At 35.9% G+C, this 13,305-nt stretch overlaps 1 protein-coding gene across 1 annotated transcript in view; it reads right to left on the reverse strand.

Moving 5' to 3' along the window:
* LOC135471921 (voltage-dependent calcium channel subunit alpha-2/delta-2-like) overlaps positions 1-13,305 on the reverse strand; it is a 45,548-nt gene that overhangs the window by 22,090 nt on the left and 10,153 nt on the right. Inside the window, exons 7-15 of the mRNA XM_064751362.1 lie at positions 12,447-12,504; positions 11,858-11,908; positions 11,404-11,503; positions 10,936-11,010; positions 10,406-10,495; positions 9,866-9,991; positions 9,356-9,434; positions 3,604-3,653; positions 2,945-3,028 (exon numbers count right to left, since the gene is read on the reverse strand). Of these exons, the coding sequence (XP_064607432.1) occupies positions 2,945-3,028; positions 3,604-3,653; positions 9,356-9,434; positions 9,866-9,991; positions 10,406-10,495; positions 10,936-11,010; positions 11,404-11,503; positions 11,858-11,908; positions 12,447-12,504 (713 nt within the window). The remainder of the gene's footprint in view (positions 1-2,944; positions 3,029-3,603; positions 3,654-9,355; positions 9,435-9,865; positions 9,992-10,405; positions 10,496-10,935; positions 11,011-11,403; positions 11,504-11,857; positions 11,909-12,446; positions 12,505-13,305) is intronic.

Here is a 13,305-nt window from a genome sequence, read left to right on the forward strand (position 1 = left end):
ATTCAGAAGAATTACAGCCTTCAGAGTAAAGCTGTTATGCAGGATTACTATCAACACAACACGGCAATATAGGAAAGGGACTCTGCAAAGTAAAGAGGTAGTGTACTGGTGACAACAGGTGAGACGCACAGAGCACGCAGGGTTCAAAATACCGTGTTGTCATAGCGAATGTTGCCCCAGGAGATGTGTTTGGCATTGTTCAGACCCATGGGGCGACTGAGCACAGGTATATATTCCTTGTAAAGTAAAGCATGGTATAAACTCGTTAGAATGGAAAAGGGTAGGAAGTCAGTCTGCTGCAGGACAAAAGTAGGCGAAACACACGAGGGGCGTCATTCTCAACACTAACGTGTCAAATTCACAAACCACACGTCTTCACACCTTGACCCTCTGAGCAAGGTCACCCGAAACAATAGCTTATGGAAAGAGAAAGGTATTTATAAGGGATTACCCTTCAACCTTACCACATGTCACCTAAAAATGTTATGAGGTTCCTCTCCTTGGGCAATTATACTCCTATTTTCAGGTAGACTTGTGACATTTAAAGAGGGATATTATTCTAAGATTACGATAAAACTGTTTCAGGAATTTAGATTTTGGCACTAAACTGTACAAATGTAAGAAACGTAAGAAATGTAAGAAAAAAAGTACTGAACTGGTAATCATGTTTCTCTTAGAACATCCAATACATATTGGCTTAATAAAACATTAAATGTCACATGGATTTAGTAATCTTTAATTTTCTTCAGATTTATACTAGCAATGGATGGACAAATTTAGTTTTCAGCAGTGTAAGTATTTACAAATGAATTTTAAGCTTGTTAAAAGTTTATGAACATTGGGGATCACAACAGAAAATTCACAAGTCCTGTTAATACATTATTTAACTGAAACTGCTGGCATCAACCACACACTCAAAGTAACAAGTAACAAATGTGGAGGAGGGGGGGACTGGGACTGACTAGAGTCAGGGGATGCAGGCTTAGCACACTCCTAGCAAGGACTGTTTACCAGGTCTTGATATCGAACAAACCACTCAGGATCTTGAATCAAAAGATATTCTTTGCCCCTTTTAAGATAATTCATGTAGCCCTGTTGAAGAAGACACCTGAAGTTTAATATCTACAACATAACATGACTTATTACCACAATGTCACCTATCTTTCACCATCAGATCAGGAGGACAAGGGAGACAACCATGCTACTTCAGTAGCAAGGCAAACAACAGGAAACACGAGGCTTGAGAGGGCAGACAGGAGGGAAAATGTGATGTTTGGAAAATAGCACCACCATCTAGAGAGGACATCACATTCTAATGTACACATGTAAATATAATCAGCAGGACCATGCTGAGTGCTCCCTGTTGCCCTGACTACTACAACAAAGTTTCTGTAAGAAGGATGTACACAGAGTGTGTTATCAACAAAAGAGTCCACAGCAAATGTCAGCACCTGCAGAAAAAATTAAGTTCAGTCCCTCAAACCTATTCAGAAACCTGTAAACTGTAACCAATCAGAAATGTAAACGTTATTCATATATGAAAACAAGAAAATGAATCCATTAATGCATAAGAAAAAAAAGAATGCAGTCTAAACATGTCCAGGAAAATTGATAGATGGGCATCACCTAGATGGACACACCATTGTATTGCGAACTCCCACCATGCAAATAATTCAAGAGGAAAAATGATATAAGCATCCCAGATATAAATATACATTCATTTAAAAATACGTTGTGACCCATAATCCAAGACATATGAATAAGACAAGCAGCCAATCACCATTCATTTAAGACATGTACCATATCCCAGACAGTGTATTTAAAATGGCCATCGTGAAATTGATCCTTATACGAGGAGAGAGTTTTTATTTTATCACATTTTGCCTGATGTCTGAAAGTCATTGCTTCAAACCTTGTACATGTAAGTACATGAAATGTCAAAAAATTGTCATTTTCTTTTATTACTTGCACTAAAAGCATCACTACTCAAAACATTCAGCTTAAAATAAAAGAAAGCTAAAATATGAAGTAAGGTTTGTCATAGACAACTGAAAATTATGCATAAAAATACTTCCATTTATTTTTTCAGATTTTTTAAGAGTTCTGAAAGGTATTCACACATCTGAAAATTATGAAGTTTTGGGAACATTATTTCAGTAACCTTTCAGGATAAAAAGAGTTATTCCAAAATTTAGTGTTGTGATTAGAATTAGATAAACTTCCTGTGACATCAGAGTTTCTAACCTCTGATAGTGTGGTCCATAAAGCTCATCTTAGAATTCAATGTTCAATTTTCACAAAAGTCTAAAAAAAATGAATGAAAGCATATTTATGCACAGTTTTAAGTGGTCTATTTAGTGATGCATAGATTGATACTTGGATTTTTAGAGGTTTTTTCCGAATATTAAAATACACCATGCATGGACATGAGAATGCCAAAGAAACAAATAAAACAGACATAAATTTGATACCTAGAAGACAGATTTCTCCATACCTTACACTTGCCAGGACAGCCCAGTCAAACAATGGTTATCCAGCTTTACTATCAGTACTATTTACTGTTTTACATGCTACAATGTATTTGGTTTGATGTACATGAAGAACAGACATCAAGTAGAATATGAAACACTTTATAGAGGCCATGAAGAGTGCTTTATAATGAGTGTATAAAAAAGCTGGGTATGAAGGTTGACAGTTGGCATGTCCTTGCCCGATGGCAATTCCCACTGTTTGCCTAAACGGACAGACATGTTCCAAGCTATGTTATTGTGTGTGAATTATCAGCATGTCCATAACCGTATTTGACAAGTTACATATTCATGTCAGACCCTGAAACCACACCTATCTGCCTATCACCAATTACAGGTAGGTGCATAGGTGTGTTTACGCAAAGGAAGGGCAGGTAAAATGCCTGCAGTATGCTGGATGCTTATAAATACTGTACCATACTATCTTTGTAGACGCTTGTCCACATGAAATCGCGGGGTTGGGTAAGGGCTAGAGGACGGGACAACACCTTGACATAATCCTGGAAATGTGCAGCGAAGGAAAACAGTTCACAATCCATCAACTCTAAATTCAGTATTTGGCCACAAAAAAAAAAAAAAAAAAAAAAAATTACCTCAGCTGTAAAAAATGTATCATTCACCAAAATTTCTCAACTAGGAGAGCCGACACGTGGTCTTCACATAACTCCACATTTGACCACTCCTACCAGTTTGGCACCCCAAACATACTATAAATAAATGAACTAAGAGTCGACTTTAATTCTTGTTTTCAGAATGTCAGAGAATGCCAGTAAGCAAAATTCAGATTTGCAGCAGCACACAATAGCCTATACTTTTTCAAAAACATTTCATTCTTTTCAAAAACTAAAAGTGATACATAACCTGACAATAGTTATATCCTGTTGATTTCGAACAGGTAATATAGATCTTAAAAAATCGTAATTTTCACTCATACAAAATCACAAAATCTTCTACGAGACATATACAGATATTACTTGTATTTTAGCTTTTTGTCCATTGTTTTGAACGAAAGTTTGCCAAAAAGACAGGTACTGTTAACTTTTATGATGCCATTTTTTAAAGATTAAAGACTTACCTGAACTTTTGAACGAATAGCACCCATGGCTGGGATAGGAGAGAAAAATCCTGCATTGGCAAAGCAGAACATGTTGACAAATTTGTGCACAGGGAAGCTAAAGATGGCTTCTCATAGGACAGATGTTCACAAGAATAATTACTTTCATTTTTAAAAGCAGGGAAACTTTGCCAGAAAATTTCATGTGATAATATTTACTGTCAATGAGAAGAATTCTAACAATTAAATATTTTAATTGTTATATGTACATCTATTTCAAAACATATGATTATCCAACTTACAAATTCAGATTTAACATTTTTGATTTATTAATTACAAACACTTAACCATCCAATTTTGATATCTAGACTTAAAATTGATTACATTACCTATGTAAGTACATGTACGACAGGACACATTTATTTACACAACAGCAGAGTTCGCTTCAAAGTAGTAATTCTATTTCATTTCATACATTTACTAGATAACAAGACAACACAGAATGGACAAAAGTCAGAAATTATAATTTACACCAGATGGATATTTTCTATGTAACGTGCAATATTTATAAATTATCAATATTTGCAAAGTACAATATTTTCATTACTCAAGTGGCAACACATATAACAAGTTGCAATCTATTCAATTTTGGCTGAGTGTTTTTGAGTTCAGATTTTCACAGTTTACCATCTGTATTTCACCAAAAGAATGGCAAAATGGGTAAAATCCACTTTCAGAAGCACACAAAGATGTGAAAATGATACTTTTGATGCCAACAATTTTTTTCTGACAAATACATATAATGGAACCAACCAAACTGTGTCATTTGAAAAATGGTAAACTTTAGGTGATGTACAGTAAATCAATCAGGTGTAACAGAAACATGCAGGACACAGACAAAGGTAGGTATGTACTTGTAATGACATTGACCAGTGTTCTTTGCATCACCATTCAGACAGAAGGTACACCTACAGTATATTGTTTCAAAATACCATCAAACCGAGAAAACCGTCAACGTGGGTGCACTTGCATCAATTTCTCTTACTGTGTGACATGACCCGTGTCAACAAGGTGCACATATAGTTGCACCCAGGTATATCACAGCATCTATGCAAGCTTTCCACATTGGACATTGTAGTGTCATAGGACTATATATTTAGTATCACATTAGTTTTCTACAATTTACCAAGGCACATCTACACGTACTTCAAGCCTGTCAGAAGCTTGAGGACTTACAGTGCTCACAAGTACAATTCTAATACAATAGTTACATTCTGTTAACCACAATTTCTGCTGACACTACAAAATGCATTTCACCTACATCTTCTAGACTAAGCGTTTCACAGACCAAACTATCATAGTTCCATATTTCTTTTTACAAAGATAATGGCACAACTCTAAAAACATCAAAACTTGGGAAAGATTTTCCCACGAATGAAATCCTATTCTAAACTAAAGTGAAGACATTTGTGTCCACATATAAAACAGAGTAGTTGCAGGTTATGGAAGGTTCTGTGCCACTAGATCATACTGACATCCCCCTCACTTACTGTACCATATAAATACAAGATTTCTTTGTGCATGTACATTTTATAGCTTCGACACTAGATCATATTGTGAATCACCCAACAAATGATGAATGCGAAGGTAACTTTGTCTGCATTTTCTGGGAATTACCATTTGCTGTGCTTGAATCAGATTCCTGACCTCAGCAACAATTTGGGCAGTATTACACAAAGCACAGATAAGGTCTCTCCTGAGTAACAGGTAATCAGTACTTGGCCGCTTTCCAGGTGCATACTGGGGTGCAGGCGCAGATTACGCACGTAACCAAAGCCACTTTTATGAGTTACCACTCAAAACTGTTTGATTTGCACACAGCCATATGTACTATATTCTAGCAAGTACTATGACCAATCCTTTGTACACATGCATGTACCACAGAGCTAAAATTAAGCATACGCATGGCCTACTACCCTAACTGATGTTTATTAACCTCTCAAGCAATCCCCAGTCAGAAGTACAAACAGTGATTATGAAGCAATCCAGATAGCACAAGGTGCTGTCACTAAAGCCAACAACTGTCCTACCATTGTTCACATGGCAGGAGTGAGCGATATAGCACTGCAACTACTAAGAATAGCTAGAGTTGTATCATACAGTATACTATACATCTGATAATGTTCAGCCACAGGTTTACACCACTTACCAATAGTGCGGAAAAGGCCTGAAATACAGGAGTATTTTATTGAGAAAAGCATAAATCCAAAGAAACTGTTAGAGCCTAGTTTATTTGTTGTGTCTCTTTGCTTATCACGACATCTTTTTTAAAGGGAGATAATTTCTATCCAAAATGAATATACAAAGAGAATACATGTATTCACCACCTTCATAAGTTAGAAGTTATTTTAACATAGATGTAGGTGTGAGCTATTCTTAATATACCACAGTGAATTATTAAGAAATCTTTTTCTTACCAGCTGCTTCATGTAAGTTACAGGTTATAATCCTGTACTAAATGGACAGCTCTTAACACTTGTATCTAGTTAATTCTCTCCATGATTATGATGATTAAGTTTCCCTATGTCAATACATCTAATAAAATAAACGTGAGGTTTACTGGCTATTTCAACTATATATATACGTATTAATGTTAAAGATCTAAGTGTTCATGCCATAAAACAACTACTTGAAAGTTTATCTCCACATATACACAGTGAAAACAAAGTGTAAAATATATGTGACTTTCCATGGCAGCTTGAGACTATACGACATATACAGATACACTTTCATGCCAAATAAACGTTCCTACAAAGTATAAGGAGTGGGCAAAACAGAAATTTGGTGTTTAACAAACACAACAAATCAAGACAGCAAATCTAAATGAGGGAAAATTTCAAAAAATATATTAATTTTATATGATACAGACATCTGGTTCTGGTGAACCAAATATTTTAGGAGATGAAGGTCTGACTAAAAGAATGTATAAAACTTAACTGATTACAATATTTGCAGCAAGGTGATCCAGGCAATTCTACTTCTTGGAGACACTAAATTCTTCATCACTTCACTGGTCAGAGAGGTGGTTTATTAATTACGACTTTGTAAACAGCAATTCTTTTACACAAGCCAAACGTACTGCATCTAAACTATCAAGAATCACGATTACTGATACTTTTCTGACAAACTTGAAGGAGCAGAGGTTACAAGCCTTTTATAAACAAACTAACATCAGAACTGCTGCAAACCCTCCCTCTGTTCAAGCTTAATGCAATCTATTTTCAAGTATAACCTAACTCACAATGCACTAAAACGGATCCAATCAATTTTATTGTTCTGACTTTGTCCTAAATGCCGAAATTTACAGCTGGTGCTTTTATTTAGCATATACATAAAGAATTTTCCTCTTTTTCATTTGATTTTTTGGGAAACATTTAAATATTTTGAAATCCTATTCATTTGATTTTACGTCTTAGGCCCTTTACGATTTTAGGCCCTAGATCTAACATTGCTTGATAAATTTACATTGAATTTCATAAGCGATGTCTGATGTGATGAGCAGATTGATGTAAACTAAACTTCAGAATGTGTGACAACATTTACATGTTTATACAGTGTATACAACAGCAAGGTAACATGTCATAAAGAAAATACCAGAAGTCAATATCTACAGCCACATTTTACAGCGCCTTCAGGTGGTACTTGAGGTACATCTGAAGTCTTGACATTTTACTCACTATAAACACAGCATGCTAGACTATATCTGTACATTTCTAACAAAAGTAACATGACAAAAAAAAAATACACTAAATAAAAAAAAGTGATGTAAAGAGAATGTGCTACTATGATAAAAAAATGTTTTTGGGATAACAGTGTTATTTCTTGAGGATAGCACAGGGTTCAGAAAAGTAGGAGGAGCAAAACTGAACATAGTGACCATAAACATCTAGCCATGACCAACATGACCAAGCCATGTAAATCGGACTTCATACTCATGAAGACAGTATTGATGAACACTTTGTTGTTTTTTTCAGGCAATAAGAGGCCCAACAACGGAAAGACAAACTGTGTCCACATGAAAGGCAGCCATAATGAGTATAAGAGTGTAACTACAATAATCACAGTGGCAAACTACACATCACAGGCCATGGCATAAGCAACGAAAGACCCAATGCTTTCAAGCAAAAGGAATTCTCTACTTCACATAGGACATTATGCAATGTAATTTTATAACATAAAAATGCTGATCTGAAAAATATATGTAATGTATTGTAATTTGGTACATGCATGTCTATTTAGAACCACAAAAATTTCATTTTTGTTTATCAAGCTAATTAATGTGATCCTTTGTCAGGAGTTTTACCATATCACAAAGATGTGTGATGTCTTTGGGCTAACTGAGACCTTCAGTATCATACAAATTCTGGACATGTATTTTTCACCAACAGGCTGAGCCACGGGGGCTATTACACATGTACATGTAATTGTCATTTTTTTCACTCAAACAGGTCAATCTTTCTGAATATTCCAACATAAATTAAGATGAAATAACCATTAAAAGCACTATTTTAACAACCACAAAGGAAACGACACAGACAAAATGGCACATCAAATTGTCCGAATACCAAAAATACACTTAATACCAGACTGACTTTGGTGATATAAAATTAAGGTATAAATATTCCCAGATCATTCATGATCCATGCATCTAATGGACAATACCATTTGAACAAGTTTATTTCTAACAGATTGGAAGAAAAGCTTGTTATTTAGCCTATCTCTAGAAAATCTACCATCAAGGTGCTTGGTTTCTCCACCTGATCTCCAGTATTCAAAGCATAAGAAACTAGATTATTATCACTTTAAAGGTTTTTTTCCCTAGCAACTGTTTTTGTGTCCATTGTATTGTTTACTAACTTTTATGTGAGCTGTCATAACTGTTTTTGTTTGTCAGGTAAACATTGTGTGTTTTCTTTATCAGGTCAATCTGTATGTATCCATGGAAGCACTGCACATGATAAAATTTCCACTGGGTAATTTTATAAAGTGTTGATGTAGTATGAGGTGTTTATTCAATGAGTTGATGCATATATCTTGATACAGTTAAATACCCGGTGCCTAGCAGCATATACCCACATTCGCCGTTCTTCATTTTTGTCTCTTCCACATAAATAACATCTCAATATCTCAGTTTAAGACTTATGTTAGACAGAGTCACTTTTCCTTTCATAAATATGATGAGTAACACAATTTTATCTACCAAATCTACAAGAATCCACTAGCCTTACTGATTTGCACCACTTTTATGACTCACTTGCTTTAACATACATCAAATGTACAAGTGTATATTGAGCTGGACCAGAACAGTATCCAGCTCCTATTCTTAGACAGGAACACCAGAACAATTCAACGTCAGCCTGCAAACTGCTGAATTTGCCTTTACTCCCTGGCTACATTTACCTCTTGAAATAACACTGTCTTCCTAGATAGTAATGGTGGTGTAAAATATGTGATGAACACTGGGCTTCAACACTGAACCGGTCAAACATTACAAGTACATGAACCTACCTCCGTTTTGACAGGCCATCCACCGTACCCCGGACACAGGGTTGGCAATGGGCCCAACAGCAATGGTGAAGACTCGCACAAGGATAGACTGTAGGGGACAAACAGATACATACAGACAGTTGGGTGAGTCATAGTGAGAGCTCGGCCTTCAGGGAGGATTACCCTGTCACCACCACCACCACGAGACCTACACTCGCCAACTTACCTCTGTTTGCACAAGCCATCCAGCGAATGGAGTCTGTAGGGTCAGAGGTGGACCCTATGGTGTACGTAAAGACTCGAACCTGAGGTAAAAAGGCAAGCATACTGAACACGACAACTAAACTCCTGTATGTAAGAACCCATGGCAGATACCTGTTGGTAACAATGTCTTTATGAAGGTATAAGTGTGTAAGGTATAGGGTGAATCCAAATGAATGCTACTCGTAACATATCTAATAAAATCCTAAATAATAATGCTATAAATTTCATTATTTAGATTATGCTCCATGAGGAGATCACGAATGAAGGTTTTAGCATTATTGTTTACAGCTTTATTAGTGATATCACTGGTTGCATTCATTTTGGTCTACCTGGTATCATAACCGATTATGTATGATTACAGTACAAATAACCTCATACATGTATGCATGAGTCGGTTTGGGGGGATTTTAAATAATCCTTGATTATAAAACACTGAGTGACCCAAACTTGTTTTGTTTTTTTCTGCACTTACAGATTTGTTGTTTGGCCAGTTGTACTTTTCAAACACTTCCTTTGCTTTGTCAGAGCCTCCATCTGTCAGCAACATGATTACCTCATTGCATTTGGCACCCTGGTTCAAAGTGTCATTTTCTCGAAACTAAGAAGAGAGGAGAGGAAAAATGTTTCGAAACAGGACGTATACAGTGTTAAACAAGTATCTTTTTGGACAGGCATAATAAGTTATTTACTTATTTCTTTGATTGGTGTTTTACACCGATCTCAAGAATATTTCACTCATATGGCAGTGATCAGCATGTTGGTGGCAGGAAACCGGGCTCGGGGGAATCCCACGACCATCCGCAATTTGCTGGAATATCTTCCCAAGTAGACAGGCATAATTAGTCAAAAAGGTTCTTCCCTCTATACTTTAACAGGTTTACCACACATATGTACATGACATTGTGGATAATTAATGTATTTTTCAGGTCAACTCTTTTGCATAAGGGCTAGTATAAAATATACCGTCTGCCATGTACAATATATATTTGAAAACACAGAAACCTTATCTTACCCTTTGGAACTGTTCAAAGGCAAAGGTTAAGGCGTTCTTAAAATCAGCTTTGCCATAAGCCTTAAGGTCAGCTACTTTATTCTGCAATATCTGAAACATTTTAAACAAGCACAATATTATGATAATTACATCTATAAATGAACACTAATAACGGAATGAAATATAGCCAGGTCACAGCAACAGGTACAATATTTGGCTGTATTATGGTTGCAAGGTCAGTTATTGAAACAAGAGTGCTTTCTTCCACACAGGCCGGTATGCTAGGAAGTAAATCCTCTCTATGATTTTAGCTGCTCATTACCAGGTGACAGTCTCAGTATCTCAAGATCACCACATGGTTCTTCATTTATTTTTGATTGGTGTTTAACACTACATTCAAGAATTCTTCATTTAACTGACTGAGGTCAAGTTCTATATGTTGTCCAGGCCTAAACTCGCAGCTGAACCAGTAAAAGTTGGATTTGAACATGCAACCTTATAACACAGTGTTCTCAATGTTCTGAATATAAAGACGAAGTGTTAGTTCTTACCCTCTTGTTACGATAATTTGCTTGTACAAATGTGTGGTTGAAACAGTCATGAACAAATCCAACCTTTGAAGAAAACTGAAAAGAAAGACAAAACAGATATATCAGATTAAGTTGATTTGCAGCCCTGTTTTTGATGCCACCAAACACAATCACCCTCTTCTGTCATCTCACCACCAACTAAGCCTGTGGAAAAGTAACTGACGTATAAAACTTCAGGTCATTTATCATCCCTAAAATTCAACTAAAGATAGGAATAGCCTGGATTTATGTTTCTCTCACAACAGCCAATAAGAAATGATACTGTATCCTGTTTAATCAAAAAGTATTATCTAACAGGCATCACCCTTTGTTCCCAAATATTGCTAATCAAATTACCCAACAGAATTAAACGTACCTTTAAGTAAAACAACTTGACATTTCATAACTTCATCATCGTTGACTTTCATGTATTGACCATTATAAACTCACCTTTATGATATTAAAGAAGTCATTATCTCCGAGGGTGTCTAGGAGTGACTGGACTGCCACCTTGATCAACTGTAATGCTTGACCGTGCACACTACCACTCCTACAGAGAAAAAATAAAAACACAACTGTGTCAGACCAAACTCCTCGTTTCAAACTGTACAAACTGTAGTTTAGAAGGGACATTAGTACATGAAAAACTCTCTGAAGTTATATGTGATTTAATGGTTATTAAATAAAATATCATGTTATTTTCCCTTAACTTAAAACAGTAAAGTGATCATCGTATACATATATATATATATATATATATATATATATATATATATATCATGCACATACAGCCAGACTAAACAATGAATTCTCTTTACCACCAGAAACCGTTAGATAACACTTTCCTCAATTTCACCAAAACTAATTCTCAAAAGAAAGCAATTTCAATTGCAATATCACTCACCTATCAATTAAGATAAGCATATCTTTAGGAGAGCTGGAGCCTTGTGTGTACCTGAAACCAAATTAGGATGTGGTTAACTCTTAACATCATTAGCACCAAAATTTATTGAAAGTACACAAGTAAGAACATGTAGTTAAACTTCTATATTAGGTCTTGTGTAGGTAATTTCTCTTTTAAACAAAATATTTACAGTTTACTTAGCATTTTACAGCCTTGAGAATAAATTTACCCTAAGCTGCATTGTACAACAAATGAACATAATGCTATACCCAAGAAAATATCAGTTATGCGATGGCAATGAGCTTCATTGACGGAGGAAATTGGTGTGTGTAGAGTTCAATAGATGAATACATGAAATCTACATGTAACACACAAATTTTAATGTTTACTGTCAAGTAATGTTGATGCCATACACTATTTGAAGTGATATTTAATAATCACCTTTACCCCAGAGATGGTAGAAACTTAAAGGTTCTTGAGGTGTGCAGCCAAAAATCTCTGTTGGCATAATCCTGAACACTTCCCAAAGTGGATGTCCATTCACTACCACGACAACATCATTATAATCACCATGCGGTAAACAACTTACCATGGTCGTCGCCGAACATCGTACAGATCCACTTCACCAAAACACCTCCACCTACTTGCTGTGAAATTAAATGTAGACCACGGCAAAACAATTAATAAACACATGTTTATCCCAAATATGCATGAACTGTGAAGAACCTTTTAAATGCAATCTAGAGATTTGTTGATTCCTGTCAAAATTTGGCATTTATTTCAGAAATACTCTAAAAATATTTTAAACTTCTACACCCCCATCAACAAAATAAACAGCAAGCAATCGTCAGTACCTAGCCACTCGTTTGTTGACGCCACTTTGCTATGTTATACCTATCTACAGTGACATCACAAAACCTAGGAGCTCTCCCGTACCATCAGTATTAAACAATGTGATGAGAAAAGACAAACAAAATGCCTAATACCCAACCAAAGAGTAACACCTCTGTTCCATGTTCAAAGGGCTGATGTTTCTTTTAGTTTGGGAATCGGTCAGGGCGATGTTTGTGGACACAAGTGTCGTGTTTTAAAGGTCTTGCTTATCCTTGTCCTGCATCGGTGTAACCATTTGGCATAACTGGCTTTACCTACCGCAGGAAATTTACCGAACATAGTAGGACCTTGATTCATAACAGACTCTTTCATTCAGATTTTGGGAAGATATTTTCGTAATAAATCAGACTTTGCTAAGGAAAAACAATGTAAAGTCACACTATTTTCTTCAAGCAATGACTCTCCTGAGGCGTTTTTTTGCAAGTTCATCCCGACAAGTCACTGCAGAATCCCACCCAACATGTATACATTGTGACAGGGGCAGTCATTCTCAGTTCTCATAAATGTGTGGTCCAAAATGCATCAGATGAACACTTAATCTGACTGCAAAATCC

Source organism: Liolophura sinensis, chromosome 7 (genome assembly GCF_032854445.1).
Source record: "Liolophura sinensis isolate JHLJ2023 chromosome 7, CUHK_Ljap_v2, whole genome shotgun sequence".
Classification (NCBI taxonomy): Eukaryota; Metazoa; Mollusca; class Polyplacophora; order Chitonida; family Chitonidae; genus Liolophura; species Liolophura sinensis.